The following is a 16,594-nucleotide window of genomic DNA, read 5'->3' as shown; positions in this document are numbered from 1 at the left end:
TATTTCTGAGTGAACCTTTTCACTGCACAGATACTGTATGTATATTTTTGTACAGAAAGAGTCAGAATTTGAATCATCAATGATAAATCATTTAATATGGCTGATGTGCCTTTTTTTTTTTTTTTTTAACATCACTGTGCTGTATGGGTGCGGTTCTTAAAAGTTGACTATGCTAAATATGCTTGATTCCAGTTAATGCTGCTAAACTGCTTTTCTTCTGTCAATCAATCCTTTGTGCTCATGACTCATTAAGAGTGAACTGTTCCAAACGGTGTTATGTATTGCATCTCAATACATGTATGTATTTTATCCTCATGTCTCTATGTAGTTATATGTGAGTGGGTCAAGTTGCAGACAGCTTGTGTGTAATAAGTTAAAAAGGGTTTCAAAGTGAATTGATGACATGCACATTAAATTCTATTTTTTTATACTGTGATCATGTTTGCACATTGAATTAATATCTAAATGTATTTAGTAGCCTATCTAATAATATCAATGGTTTTTTAGTTTACAAATGTGCCAATTTATATAAAATTGTTCCGTCCACCCCTCTCGTGGACCTTATTGGACTCGCCCGGGGCTGTGTTTTCCTGATAAACGAAAGTTACAGGCTGAGGGCGTTGTTCTTTGAGAGAAGTCAAATGCGTCAGTACAGAAGTAAATGGACTTCTTCTTCTTCAACACAACCCAGAGCAGGAAAATGGACCAGAGCTGTCTTTTATCAACATTTATCTGAGGTAAGAACTGCGACGTTTGGCTGTTGCTACAATTTGAGAACAACTCACGCTTTTCAAAAAATGACGCCATACATTTGGAAGCGGTATGACTTGTATGCTACTGTAGTTTCAAAGCGATGTTTTTGTCGAATTGAACGACGCTATAAGTTAGAATAGAGTGCATGCTAAAACCAGGTCTTAACCCTGTAAACCCTCGTAGGCACCCCACGGTGTGTACGTTTTTTGGTCCCCATGAGGATAGAAAAACTTGTACATGCACATACCTGAACCATCACACACCCAAGCATTTATTCAAGGAAGTCTATTGAAATAATAAAGCAGTTATTTAAATAGAATGGTTACATAAGATTCAGCTCATGCAACAGTCATAAACCATGGGGGTTGGGGGTGCTCGGGGTGGATAGCCTACACAGCACTTCTCTTTCTGGCGGATGGCGCAGCAGAGATACACAAATTCAGCGGAATTCAACACGAGCGGGAATAGAAGTAGGAAAATAAAAACATCCGGTTTACTTTTCAGAATCAAAGATCCTGTGTTGACACCACATCGTGTTACACTTTACCACAGTTCAGCATGCTCCTGTTTATTCGGTCGGTAGTAGAGCTGAAACGATCAATCGATGAATCATAACTAAATTAATCGCCAACTATTTTGACAATCGATAATCGGTTTTAAGCTTTTTCCATTATTAAAACAAGATTTCTTACTGTTTTAGCTTGTGAATGTGAATATTTTCTTGGTTTATTTGAATAAGAAAGCATGCAAAGTGTATTATGTGTATAGACCATACATGTAAAACTGAAATTACAAAAATGTTTAGGGGAAAAAAACATCCAATTCCACTGAAACATGTTGAGACCCTCCTCAAATTTTGCATTTGAGGCTTTCAGGGGTTCTCGAATGTTAATCAGAGGGGTCTAGCCCCCCCAGACTCCCCTGTATTTCGCACAGTGATTGTGGATATATATATTTGCCAGTCACATTTTATTAAGGAATGTATGTGTGTGAACAAAAAAGGGGAACAATAACTGAATCTATCTGTGGTTTCAGTTTAAAATGTCAATCATCATATAACTGAACATTTTCTTTTACAGATGTATGTCGACAAGTAAACCAATGTTGTTGATGTGATGAAAGGAGAAAGGAAATCATGGGTGAGTGGATTGGGGGGGGGGTGTGATCTGATCTCTTTTAAAAAGGTAACATTTACTGTAAATGTGCTTATGAACCACATGATTGGTTCCACAATAATAACAATAACAATAATATTGTTATTGTTATTATAATATAATTATTATTATTATAAGAATTTTATACATGGAGCATTTCTGCATCTTTTCGCTTATTTATGTAATTTGTTACACACCGCACACACACAAATGTCAACAACTTAAATAGTGTCCGGGCCAATGGAAAGAGTTTTAAGAAGAAACAGGGCAGAGGCCTGTCTAATGTGCACAGGTTTATGGGTTTCAACAGCAAATTCATAGTCCCCTCTGTGCTTGCTGCTCATTCTTCTTGGAAAAAACTAACTATTGTCTTGCTTTAAATTAGAGATGTTCCGATACCATTTTTCCCTCCCGATACCGATTCCGATACGTGCTGTGGGTATCGGCCGATACAGAGTACCGATACCAATACCAATGTGTTACAATTTGTGGTGAGGCCTGGCTCAGGTTAAACCCTTTTAAAAACATGAATGAATACAGCAAATAGAAGCCATTTATATTTTTAATTATTTTTAAATTGAACAGTATAAAACAGTAGTGCAACAGCAACTTAACTAAATAAATCTAGAAATAAATTCCTTTGATATAACTTAAGTTCTGCTGCTAAAGTAGACATATTATACCCTATTTCTCCAAGTTAACCTCGTTCCCTGGTGTCCTAATGAACATGTCTGTGACATGCTTTGGTCAAAATACCTTAAGGAAGAAGCACCACAGCAGTTCAATCACCCTGCCAAAACATCCCTGTTCAGAACACTCTGTTTTGAGTGCCTGTCTCTTTAAATGCAAATGAGACACGGGGAACTACGTCAGCGTCACTGAGGCTGCAGTTGGTTCTTTCTTTTCCTTCGTGTTCTTTATCGTGACGCAGCTTCAAATGTTAGATTAAGTTGCTGGAGTTAAAATTTGCAACACTCGTGCCACCCCTAGAAATGGCTTCTTTGCATATGTTGCATGTAGCAGTGTTACTGGTGGGAGCGTCCAGTGTGAAATACTGCCTAACCGCAGACAATGAGGATGATGCGCTACCATTAGCTCCTTAGCTAACGTCAGCTGATCAATTCTTCTTCGAGCCTCTAAAACAGCAGCTGCCGGTGGCAGCACAGCGCATCTGTTTTAAGAGCGCCGAAAAAGAACTGTGTCAGCGCTAACGGAGCTAACCAGTAAACAGATTCCTATTTCTAATAAGTTACGTGGTATCGGATCAGTGCCTGGACTCCAGGACTCGCTGATACCGATGCCGGCATTTTCGACGCTGGTATCGGCATCGGAACAACTCTACTTTAAATAATCCACTTTTATTTCATGTCTGTATGTTGGCAAATGAAAGACATGTTTTTAAATGTGGAGAACATCATCTCTGACTCTATCATTTATGAATAAACCAATGTCTTTTTTCCCCCTCATTATTCAGCTGACAATCTTGTGCAGTCACCTGAGAATTGGACTGAAACTCAAGTAAGCACCTGGCTACAAACACTTGGTGTGAAAGAACAATACATAAAGAAGCTCTTTGAAGAAGAAGTAAATGGACAAATCCTTCTTACACTTGATGAAGACTTTTTGATGACAAAGATTGGGATGAAATTAGGGCCTACTCATATGATTATCAAAAAAAGAAATGAGCTCCTCAGTTCCAAGCAAAACAATCAGCAGAATGCAAAGCCTACCAGTACGAAAAAAACTGAGTTGCAGCAGAAAAACAATTCAAAATCAGTTCATTGTCTTGCTTCAAGTGAAGTTCCTTCTGGACAGGTACATGCTGCCTTAGAAGAAAGTCAAACTACCCAACAACAGTGCATATTGACTTCAAAGGAAGACTGCAGACCACGGCCATTTGATCAAGAAGGCATTGATTTCCTATATGTAAAGCACAGAGTTCTGCAACCTGAATCGGGAGCTTTTGATTTGATCTCTCCCTGTCATGAATTCAAATCTTTTGCTGTCGCTGCTGAATTGGATCGCACAAGACTCCAAGCTAAGTTTGCCTATGAGGTTCTAAAATTTGCAACTGGTTGTATGAATATCCGATCAAACGGCACAATACATTTCGGTGTGATGGACAGCAAGGAGGATACAGGATATGTGCATGGTGAGGTAATTGGCATCCCAATAAAAGACAAAGACATGTATGTGGATGCTTTGGACTACATTGAAAAGTGTTTCTCAACTGACAAAGAGCATGCTCGCCATTGTGTGCGCCCACCAAGGTTCATTGAGGTTATGGATCGAGAAAGTTCAGCAAAAAAATATGTGGTAGAGGTTGACATTGTACCTTCAGTCAACATTGTTAAGGGCAAGGTTTATGAAGTTCGTCTGCCAAAATTCAATGAGGAAACAAACAAAGTACAATATGAGAAAAAAGCAATTCTGCGAAGGGTAGGTTCTAAAACAGAGCCAGTGAGTGACAGTGATTTAAGTGATTTCTATCAGAGAGTCAAAGAACGGGATGCTCGAAGAGAAGAGGCAGAGAAAACTCTAGTCTTCAGTACCCCATTCTGCCAAGACCTTGGAAGGAAACTCACAATGCTGATAACTAGTGGGAAGAAATTCATTGAAAATGATAAATGGTTCATATTCATTACAAACAAATTCAAACCTGATGACCTTTCTCAAATCGAGTGGCTGCTTAATATGAAGATTTTCTCTGTGTTTGATTTTGACCCAGACTCAAAGATATCAGGCCTTTGCAGCAAATACCTTGAGCATCATGCTGCAAACATGCATTCCCTGCAGAGCTACAGCAAATCCAGTGACATGAGCATCAAAGAATTCACAGAAAAATTGCACCTGTTTGAACAAACTAGCTGGATCTTCTGCAACGGCCGTTCTGACTTTAAAGCAAATGAAAGTCCTTCTGATGAAATGACTTGGATCAAGACACAAATTACCCTTTTGAGGGAATGTGTGTCTTTGATTTGTAAACAAATCTTGCCAAAAGGCACAGTACAGGTGATTTTTCTTCTCACATCACCAGTAGAGAAACCTCTCTTGCACACCTTTTATGAGTTTTTCACAGACATGGAAGGCCACACAGACATCATCTGCATCTGTGAATCGGAAACAAACTTCCAGAAGTGGCAAAGTTTTGCAGAGGGGTCATGTGGAACACAAACCGTGAACAACTTCAGTGTTGTTGGGATGAAAATGAGTCACATCAATGCAACTATGCAAATGATACAACCAGTAAAAGCCTGTGCCAAAAAACACTTGCCAGTCTTTGTGAAGGGGACATGTCTTCTTGAGACAAAGAAAGAGGAACATATGGCTTCTCTGGAAATACTGACAGTCAACCATTGTGATGACACAAGCGAAGACTTCATTAAAGAGGAGAAGGCAAATATTGAACACCAGTTTTACCGTGGTGGTAGAGTGACATGGTTGAACTTTTGGCTGGCTGAGCACAAGGATGTTGGAGAGGTAATAGAACGAGATGCTTATCACGATGTCTCCAAACTCCTCATGGATGTTTTGAAATATAACGTGGATCAGACCCCAGTTACTTCTATAAACATCTACCATCACCCAGGAAGTGGTGGAAGTACCGTGGCAAGACAAGTGTTGTGGCAGAACAGGAAAGAACTAAGATGTGCAGTTGTGAAGCCTTCATACTCAGTTGCTGATGTTACGCAACATGCAGTTGATCTAAGAGAATATGAAGAAAAAGATCCACAAAGGTGTCTTCCAGTGCTGCTCCTAATTGAAGACTCTGAAAAAGGATACCTTGATGATCTCAAATATGAGCTACAGGTTGCAATCAAAAGCAGACGAATCCAGTATGAAACACTGTGTTTCATTTTGTTGAGCTGTAGGCGATCCCATGATCCAGAGAGTAGATGCAAAGAGTCTGCACTGCAGAATGTATCTGTCACTCACAAACTGTCTCCTGAAGAGAAGAAGAAGTTTGCTGGAAAACGACAGTTGCTTGAAGAACAGTATGAGCCCGAGTTCATCCTGACATTTGTTTTGATGAGTGAAGAATTTGATAATGATTATGTGCAAAAGTTTGTGAGACATTTGCTTCAAGGCATTGACCTTCAGTCTACTGTCACTCTTCTCATCCAGTACGTAGCACTGCTGAACACTTATGTGTATAACTCTTTCATCTCTCAGTCCCACTGCGAAGCTTTGCTAACCTTACAAATGCACATGGAAAGGTTTCGACGGCAAGAGTTTGCAAGATCACTCAGCGATCAGGCCAAACTAGTCTTCTTGCATCTTAAAGATGACAAGACCTACATTGAATCCATCAGAATAATTCACCCACTTGTTGCAAAGGAAATCCTCCAACAACTTCTTGGTAGCCAACAGACCCACAGCAGTTTGGCAAAGAAATTGCTCTGTGACAATGTGCTTTTTGAGCACAGATTTGGAAAGGAAGAGTATCGGTCATTTTTGAGAGCACTTTTCATCAGGAGATCCAGAATAAGCAAAGGAGATGAATATGATACTTTATTCTCTCCTCTGATTGAACATGTGCGAGAAAAGGAGGGAAGCCCTGACAAAGCAATAGAGTTGCTCAAGGAAGCTTTTGAACGTTTTCATAAAGATCCACACATTGCCCAACAACTTGCTCGTCTTTTTTATACTTATGAAAAGTTTGAAGAGGCAAAATACTGGGCGGAGACTGCAGCTAAACAGCTTCCCAACAACTCGTACATACTTGACACAAAAGGACAGGTGTACAGAAAATGGTTCCAAGCCAAGTGGAAAGCCATTGAACATGGCTGTGCACCAATCACAGCCCAAAACACAGCTGATGCTGTGGAGACTGCACTGAATGCCCTGCAGTGTTTTCAAGAATGTGAGAGAGCAGCTGATGCAGACATGGAGAATGTAAACAATTCAGGATATTTTGCTGAAGTTGAAGTTGGAATCAGCCTGTTCAAATTGATCTTTTCATTACAAGAGTTTGGAAAAGGAGCTAAAGGCCATTCAAGGTGTAGAGAGTATCTGTTAACAGATTACATACCAGAAAATATCTTAGACGCCTGGGAACCATTTCATGGTCGTTTGAAAAAGCTTCACAAGACATTGATTGATTCCTTGGAATGGATTTCAGAGGACCTCAGTTTCTTCCAGACAGATGTAGGTGAAGATGAAGAAGAGATTCCTGAAAGTTCTGAAGAGAAGAGAAGCCAACCACTGAAGTGGTTGACCAAAAGATCTTTCGAGTATGGCAAGTACTTCAGTGAAGTTTCCTCTGCTGCAATTCTGCAACCAGGACAATCAATCCCTACCGATCTCAGTCCTTTACAAAAACGCATGATCATCTATCAACTTGGTGGGGGTAACACAACTTCCATCTTGTCCAAACTAACTGACCAGAGGGAGGCCGTGTGTCTTTTAGAAACCATAGTTTCTCTTTACCCCAGCAGTCCACGAAAGGCAAAACTTGAACAGAGGGATATTGTGAACTACATTGTGGCTCACATTACCCTCAACTGCTTGTCACCACAGTCTTCAAAGGTTGCTCCTTTTAAAGATCTACAGGCCCTTTGTCATCAGTTCCCAGCTGATAAGAAATGTTTACCAGGTGCTCTGTTCCTGCTTAGCTTACTCTTCTGGCCAGAGGATAAGGATACAGACCTTGAGAGAGAAAACAAATATGAAATTGTCCAGTCAGCTGTGGAGCACATGGAAAAAGGCTACTGTACCAGGAAGAAGGACATTCCTCAAAGAAAGAGAAGGCTTTACACCCATTTTCTTCTGGGTCATGGAAATGGATTGGATAAATTTGTCCACAAGAGGAAGTTCTACAGTGTCACAAAGGTGTTATCTGTCTCTGAAAAACGCTTGAAATGGTTTAGTGGTGAAGCATGGGGGAAGCCTGAGGTTGCTGAAATGTTAAAACGTGTTTCTGGTTGGACTGAAGATGGAGTGGTTTACCTCGAGGGCCCTCAGAAAAAGAAATTCAGCATAGTGCCTCTTCACATGCGTTCAGTGCCACACAGCAATGAAAACATCACATTCTACCTTGGTTTCACCTTCAGGGGCCCTGTTGCCTACAACATTACTGTAAAGGAATAGTTCATCTTTGAACAGTGGACCTGTCATTGTTAAAGCACTGGCTTAGTATCCACTATGGCTGAACATTGAATCGTGATTCAATCAAAATTGTAATACAGCCTGTAAATGAAAACTTTGAAGCACATGGTTAGTGATGTAACGATGCATCGTGACACGATTAAAATCGGTACAAATGCGTGACGATTCGATGATTTAGAAACAGGTTACGTTATCTTAAAAAAAGTCCCTGGTTTGTGACTTACGTCACTACGTAGGTACGGCGCACAGAACGAGGGAATACATGGCGACGGTAGGCAACAACTTTGAGAAAGAGGATGCACCAAGCTGTTTAAAATCACCTGTGTGGCGGCATTTAGGATTCCTATACACAAATACAGCCGGTGAGAAATGGACAGACAAAACCAAAACAGCATGTAAATATTGCAAGAGACTGCTGTTGCAGTCCGTATCCGTCACCACGACGGAGAAGTATGAAGGTCTCCATGGTTACACAGTCGGATAACGCATTACGCAGTCGGAGAAGTATAATGTGGCCTTTACTTGTGAGAGTGTTTCTAAAGAAAGGAGATATGTTTCATGTATTTTGTTGTTTAAGATGACCATGTAAGTTGCACTTTTTATAAGAGGACACAAACTGTTTTACAGAGTTTCTGTAAAGAAAGCGCCTCTAAGATTTTTTTCCTACTGATAAAAGATCATTTTATTTGGTCATAATGTGTCTATAGCTCATTTTGATAAAAAAAAAAAAATTACACACAGAATGTTCATATACATTTGTATCTATTACATGATGGATTGGTGTAAATGTAAATACACAGTATTTTACACAGTATTTTATCTTGTTTGTTTGTTCAATAGAAACTTTAATGTGTCCTGTTTGTGTCCGAGCACATAAGCTCACACTAAGTCATTGATGTGTTCAAGGATTCCATGTATAATTGAAGGGAATTTTGTAAACAAAGAAAATATGTTTCAGCAAAAGCTGTATTAAGAGCTGAAGAACACATTTATTTGTATTGATACTGAGTGTATTTCATGAAAACTGTGTAACGCCTGACCTATGTCACTATAAAGTCTACTTGCGTAGTAGTACCATGAGAATGTGTCTGGGTTCTTTTTAACTTATTAACCTTTTTCAACTTTATTTGGTGTTGTTAGCTATTTTAAGCTAACAACGAGGTGCTGTTAGCTTAAAAAACTAACAGCATCTAGCTTAAAATGATGACTTCAAACAAAACAAATGTGAGTAGTATTGAGCTTTACATTTTAACCCTTTTTGTCCTCTTTTTAAATGCTAACACAGGTATACTTTCTTTTTTTTCACAAAATGTACATAAATAATAATATGTTTGTTTTGGTATCACAAAAATTTAAAAAATGAGGCTATATATAAATAGTTTTGCAATGTTAATAAACACAAAATGTCTCTTTAAGGGAAAAAACAAAGTAATATATTGTACCTTTAAGTCGCCTTTGACTTTTTAAGTCACCTTATCTCATGCTTCTGGAGAAGCAACTTAAATGAACCTTTAATTTATGAACACACACTCAACTGCAGTCAAAAGGTAAACCCTACAACTCCTTGCACGCCTGAGTCGCTGCTTGGGAGCGTGGAGGCCGAAGACGATGTTTCACTTGTTGTAGAAGCAGCAAAACAAAATGAACGTGCAAATGAAATCCATACCCGCGAATCCTGGATGTGAATCAGATGTATATGACCAGAAAACTTGTAACTGACCGAAGACGGCGCTTTGAGAAAACCACGTCAGACACAACACCCGGAGGAAAACAACACAGCAGCAGCAGCAGTAGTAAGTCTATAACACCTATGACACCAGCAGGCTCTCTGTGTGGTCCAAAGGAGACTAAACCAGGACGTACTGATAAAAATAATAATAATACACAACTGCTGACTTCCATTGTGGCATCTGCATTCGTCTTGAGTTTTCAGGGACACCGCACATGACTTCAATATCAGTAAAGAACACTGATGATTGACAGGTCATGCTGCTATCATATTCCTGACATTTTAAACATTTTGTTTATTTAAATATTTTCCCCTATGTATTTATATTTAACCTATTAACCTAACCATATTTAAACATTTGAACCATATCTGAAGGATTGTATTAAATTGCTGTTAAACACAATGTCTAAATGAAACTTATAAAGTGCATGGTTTTTATCGGTTTTAGGGATTATTACTATATTGTAATTTTGAAAAACTTTACCTTTACTTCCTGGCCAACTGCCATTGAACTAATAAAGAGGACTGAGAGGGCCAGCAGTAATTTTGAGCGGTTTTGTCCCAGTATGCTTACCGTACATGTACTTTGCTAGTGTTGTTGTCAAATGTTACACAGACGTGCTCCGCCTTTGCAGACGTCTTATTTGCCGTTTCGTAAATTGACGTCTTCGGAGCCTTTTGACAAAACGCCCTGTCTGTCACTGCTCCAGCTAAATAATTATTTACCTGGATTCAATGTAAGAGTTACATTTTAGCTCCACACTGAGCTGTTTGGTAGCTAATCGCAAGCTAACTGCTAGTCCAGGTAAAGTCAGCTCAGGAAGTGAGTCAAGTGAAAGTACTTATTATTAGTTTACCATAAGATTGACACTTTTCCATAGAATTCGTTGACTTCATGTGACAAAACTGAACTCATCAGTCCCGGTTGTTGATGGTGTGTTTCTTTGCAGGCTCATGCTAACCTATATGGCTCCCACCCATTCTACATTGTACAGGAGGCTGATGGATTAGCACATGGAGTTTCCTTCTCAATGCCATGCACAGTGCCAAATTTTCATTGGTAAATGACTCTTACAAGATAATTTCCTTATGACCTTAGTGTCAGAAAGAAGTTTGTGTTAGTGTTAGTGTTATGAGTTCAGTATCGACAACAAGAACAATCATACAAGCTTAGTAAATAGATTGTCTCTTTTTGTCACCATCAGGATTACGCAGACAAGCAAAGGATTTTCACTTTTGACCCCTGGGAATTTGGTGACCTCTCAGAGATGGTGGAAGAATTTCATAGGAGAGGCATGAAGTACATCCTTATTCTGGTGCGTTTTAATTTCTTAGACCTCAACCTGAAGGTTCAGATCCAACCATGAGTAAATGTTTCTCATTATGATAATAATATAAAAAGGTAAATGAATAAAAACAGACATATATTATATCAGCTGTTTAACTGAAAATAAACTACAGTGTATGCAACAATGTGTGTCCAGTAGATGGCAGCAAAGGCGTCTCAGCTTCTGACTGCTGTGCTCTCCTGGTTTCTGCCCCAGGACCCAGGGATCAGTAGCACTATCCCCACTGGAACTTACCCTCCGTTGGATGATGGCCTGAAACGACACGTGTTCATCAAAAATGTTGCAGGACACATTTTGATCGGAAAGGTAAGACCGCTTTTTTTATATGTTGTTCCGCCTGTTTGTGTGATATGTATAGCATGTGTTCAACTGTTGACCTGTGTATGGTTGCACATTCCCCCTGCAGACGTGAGCTTGGGGTTACAAGACAGTGACTACCTGGACGTCACCTGCACCCACTCTAACTGTTCAGATAACAGCACCACTCCAATCTATCTGTGTCAGAGCTGGGCATTTCAGCCAATGAGCATGAAGATGAAGGTAAAGTTTGAGATTGCGGTCACATTTTGACATGTCATTGTCAAACCTGTTCTTCACCATGTAAAATTTTCAGTTTGCAGAGGAAGAATCCATTGTTGTCCGAGTACGTAACATTACTTTTCATCCCAAAGAGGTCTTGGGTCATGGTGCTGAGGGCACCATTGTTTACAAGTAAGTCTAAACAACTGTCAAAAAGTCAACTGTTATTTATAGCTTTCTATTCAATCTCCTTGAAGATTTAAGCAATATCACTTCATTACAATGTTTTGTCATTGTTTCACCACAAGGGGTCAGTTTGACAACCATCCAGCAAAGATTTGGGTCCAACTAGCACAAATCATAATCATAGAACTAAGGTTACAGAAAGTGAATGTATTCAGTTATCAAATGTAACAATAACCTAAACAAACTAGCCTACGCTGTCGGGGGCCGACAGCAAAGGGTATATCCGCGAACTTGTCCAATCCTCAACTTTCCAATATACCCAAAGTATACGCACTCGTACCTGCCACTAACTGTTTTAATTAATTATTAATAAGTTCAACAAAATAACTGTTAAATATTATGATATAATGCTGACTACACTTTACATGTTCAAAGTATCCATATAAACTCGATATTGAACACACAAAACCTGAACTCATAAATTTCTCTCTAGTTTTTAATAAAACTAGTTAACCTATTATATATTTAATATGTTAAATATTATGAATATTAAAATGCTAACCACACCTGCCATATCTTCAAAGTGTCCAAATTTCATGAAAAAGCATACACTATGTTTATTAAATTTCATGAAAAAGCATACACACTGTTTATTAAATTTCATGAAAAAGCATACAATATGTTCAAACTTTCCATTCGATGCATTAATGAAGAAATGGAGGCTTAACTATATTTTATATGATGATTAATAAATTGATATTATAATGTAATAAATATTATGAATAAGTGCTAAATAAACCCATGATATCCTCAATGTGTCCAAATGAGCTCAATAATAAAGAAGAAATGCCTTAACTATTTTTTCTGTGTTCACTAATAAGTTAACCAGTTAACGTATTATGTAACTATTACCAATCATAGAAAAAGTAATAATGATTGTACTTGTAGATAGTTGTTACATGAATCATTGTACAAAATTTGAAGGCAATATCTCCATCAGTCTGGAAGATAAAGCCGAAAATGTGTTTTTAGCATAATAAATTAATTAATTTGCTAATTAATAATAAAGCTACAAAGATAGGGATAATTCTCAGGTGGTATGTGATGCCCATGCAAAATTTGAAGCCAATACCTGCAATACTTTGGAAGATACAGGCGAAAATATGTTTTTATATCATTAATTAATTAATTAATTAATTAACTAATTAATAATAATGGTAGACAGCTCAAAATCAATAGGGATCTTCTACAGGGGGTATGTGACCCATAAAAAAAAGCCTTTCCAGTTATCGCGTTAACGGGTAAAATCTGCGGACGCGCGAGACCGATTCCATAATATTCGCATTTCTCGCGGATATAATTACCACACAAGAGGCTTACAGCTAGCATAAATTAGCTTACCATATAGAAAGTGTTGTAATTCCTACAACGTTCACCTGATTTGGATGTAAATACCCTCAAATTAAAGCTGAAAGTGTGCAGTTCAAGCACATCTTGTGCAACCATGTCACTCCACCAACATGGTAAAAAAGTCTTTGCTTGTGTCATCACAATGGTTGACTGTCAGCATTTCCAGAGAGGACCTATGTTGCTTTGTTTGTTTCAAAAAAAGACATGTCCCTTCATGTCAGATCACATTAAACTACAAAACAAAAACAAAAAAAGTGGGAGATTGGTCGCTGGGATTTCATCTTTGCCGCTGGGGTTACACCACCTCTAATACAACCGCAGCAGCTGCGTTGGGAAAAGTAAACTAATCTGCAAGGCAACATATCACATGCAGGTGATGCATTCAAGAGAGTTGGAGGAGAGAATAAAGTATCATGTTCATCTCCTTGCTTATTCTGGATCTCCTGATGAAAAGTTATCTCAAAAATTAATTTAATCTCTCCAGTGGCGACAAGGACCCTCCCCCCTTGATAGCGATGGATGCAACTTAATGATGGTACATAAACTCTTAGAATCTAACGATCTTCAAACAGGGTCAATCAGAGTATGCTGTTCAACACTGACAGACAGCGCATGTATGTTTCTGAATGTTTCTGAGCGGCAGTCCCGGCTCGAGCTCAGTACAGAGGGCGATCGATCGTATAAGAAAACTTTCTGAGTTCCTGAACATTCTGAATGAAAATATAGCTGGTAGCTTGCGCTTGAAAATCTGTACAGGAAGACATAAGATAACGTGTGATGGGTTCAAGGACAACTGGAAACTCGGAATTTGAATTTGCTCATCTGTTCATTTTGGTTTTAACAAGTCAGTGGAGCTTTTTTGCAACAAAACTTAGATCATTGTCCAAGTCTACTGCTTTCTTATAAATAGTTTGATTTTTTTCACGCAGCGGATGCTAACTTCCTCTGATTTCCTGATGTGGACTAAATTATTTATAAATAATCAAAATACAGACCCAGCACACACACACGGGGCCACAAAGACAAAATGAACCATGCGCTCAACACCTGCCAACACACTAGTGATGGGAATTCCGGCTCTTTTTAGAGAACCGGCTCTTTCGGCTCGGCTCACTAAAAAGAACCGGCTCTTTCGGCTCCCAAACGGCTCTTCAGGTTGTTTTATTGCTTTCATTAATTTATCAACAACAATATAAAATTATGCACAAAATTAATTACTAAGTAAAAAAACGTGCTTTTTATTCATATATATGCTATATATGATATATGTGTTTATTATATAAATATGCTTTTATTTATACACTCCACAGAAAATGTAAAAAACAACTATTTACAATTCAACTTTTAACTATTTCAATTTTCAACTTTTTCCTTTTAAACAAATTTAAAGTGGAACAACACAAAACACTGCAAACCACAACATAATAAAATATAGATTAAAATATGCAAAATAAAAAGAAAAAAAATGAACACCCAGATCTTTAATTAAGGTCGAGGTTGGCATTAAGAAATACCAAGTGCCTCAGCTGTGCAGGTTGTTTGTGGAGCCGGCTCTGTAGGATATTCTTTTCTTGCAGACTCTACACTCTGCCACTGTGTTGTCAACAAAATTGAAATGGTTCCAGATTTTTGCTTCTTTTCCTGGTGTCACTCATTTTCTTACTATGGTAAAGGTATCTACTAAACCTTTACTAATGTGTCGATGATGTCTCTTCTTTCTCTCTCCTGCTCTGTTCGTGTGTTACTGCTGCGAGTGTAACTACCGCCCCTCCCCCCGCTGCTCAGCGCAAACACAAGGCACACGCATATACAAGGCACACACGCATATTGACCAATCACGTGCGGTGCGAAGAGAAAAAAAAGTGAGAGAGAGAGAGAGAGAGAGAGAGAGAGAGAGAGAGCAGCGCTGAGCAGCGGGGGGAGGGGCGGTAGTTACACTCGCAGCAGTAACACACGCACAGAGCAGGAGAGAGAAAGAAGAGACAACATCAACACATTAGAAAAGGTATAGTAGATACCTTTACCATAGTAAGAAAATGAGAGAGAGAGAGAGAGAGAGAGTGACAAGAAAAAAAAAGAAAAAAAAGAAAAAAAACAAGGCTCCCAAGAAAGAGCCGGCTCCCGTCGTTCACTTCAAAGAGCCGGCTCTAAGAGCCGTTTCATTCGCGACCGACCCATCACTACAACACACACATCTCCAACATCTTCCCCAGGAACCTACACATTCGTCACAGCCAGTGCAGGATTGTCACACAACACCTGTCGAATCAGTGCCCAGTACATCACCTGGTGAGCCTGTATCGTCACACGTGCCTGTACAGACGGTGGCGACTGACTTGTACAGTCAAACAGAGAACTCAACATTTGAACCAGAATGGCTTTCTACTTCTCTTAAGCAAAGGGAATCCAATCCGTCTGAAATGCACATACTGCCAACTCTCCTCACACTGAACAATGATCCAGTGTGAACTGGGATCAGTGGAGTCCAGCACAGACGGGAGCGTTGCCTTTTGAAGAGTGGATACAGTGTGTGGTGTAGTTGCTGAGCTCTGCTTGTGAGGACCAGGCCTGCAGTGCCTGTGATCCACGACCAGGCGCAGTAGCTGCACCTCTGCGGTTTAAGTGCCTTCCCCTCATCTGGGTTAAAGTGTTTCCCCAAAAGAACCGACGACAAGTCTCTCCGTCCAAAGCAAGTTCGATATCCACGAGGGTGTCGGAGGACATTTTCTTGACGCTGGATTGATGTTGTTGAACATGTGTGTAGTCACATAGTGCAATGTTGTATTTCTGAGTGAACCTTTTCACTGCACAGATACTGTATGTATATTTTTGTACAGAAAGAGTCAGAATTTGAATCATCAATGATAAATCATTTAATATGGCTGATGTGCCTTTTTTTTTTTTTTTAAACATCACTGCGCTGTATGGGTGCGGTTCTTAAAAGTTGACTATGCTAAATATGCTTGATTCCAGTTAATGCTGCTAAACTGCTTTTGACTCATTAAGAGTGAACAGTTCCAAACGGTGTTATGTATTGCATCTCAATACGTGTATGTATTTTATCATGTCTGTCTCTATGTAGTTATATGTGAGTCCGTGGTCAGGTTGCAGAAAGCTTGTGTGTAATAAGTTAAAAGGGTTTCAAAGTGAATTGATGACTTGCACAATAAATTCTATTTTTTTATACTGTAACCATGTTTGTATGTTGAATTAATATCTCAATGTGTTTAGTAGCCTATCTAATAATGTCAATGTTTTTTTAGTTTACAAATGTGCCAATTTATATAAAATTGTTCCGTCCATCCCTCCCGTGGACCTTATTGGACTCGCCCGGGGTTGTGTTTCCTGATAAACGAAAGTTACAGGTTGAGGGCGTTGTTCTTTGA

At 39.0% G+C, this 16,594-nt stretch overlaps 1 protein-coding gene across 1 annotated transcript; it reads left to right on the top strand.

Moving 5' to 3' along the window:
* Positions 1-620: 620 nt before the first annotated feature.
* LOC310932851 (sterile alpha motif domain-containing protein 9-like) lies at positions 621-8,986 on the top strand. The gene is made up of 3 exons (XM_083896227.1): positions 621-737; positions 1,833-1,892; positions 3,382-8,986. The coding sequence occupies exons 2-3, from the start codon at positions 1,889-1,891 to the stop codon at positions 7,995-7,997; spliced, it is 4,620 nt and encodes a 1,539-aa protein (XP_083752353.1). The 5' UTR covers positions 621-737; positions 1,833-1,888; the 3' UTR covers positions 7,998-8,986.
* The last annotated feature ends 7,608 nt before the right edge of the window (positions 8,987-16,594 follow it).

The sequence above is a fragment of the Microchirus variegatus genome (genome assembly GCF_963457635.1).
Source record: "Microchirus variegatus genome assembly, chromosome: 10".
Taxonomy (NCBI): Eukaryota; Metazoa; Chordata; class Actinopteri; order Pleuronectiformes; family Soleidae; genus Microchirus; species Microchirus variegatus.
This window is presented reverse-complemented; position numbering and strand designations above follow the sequence as displayed.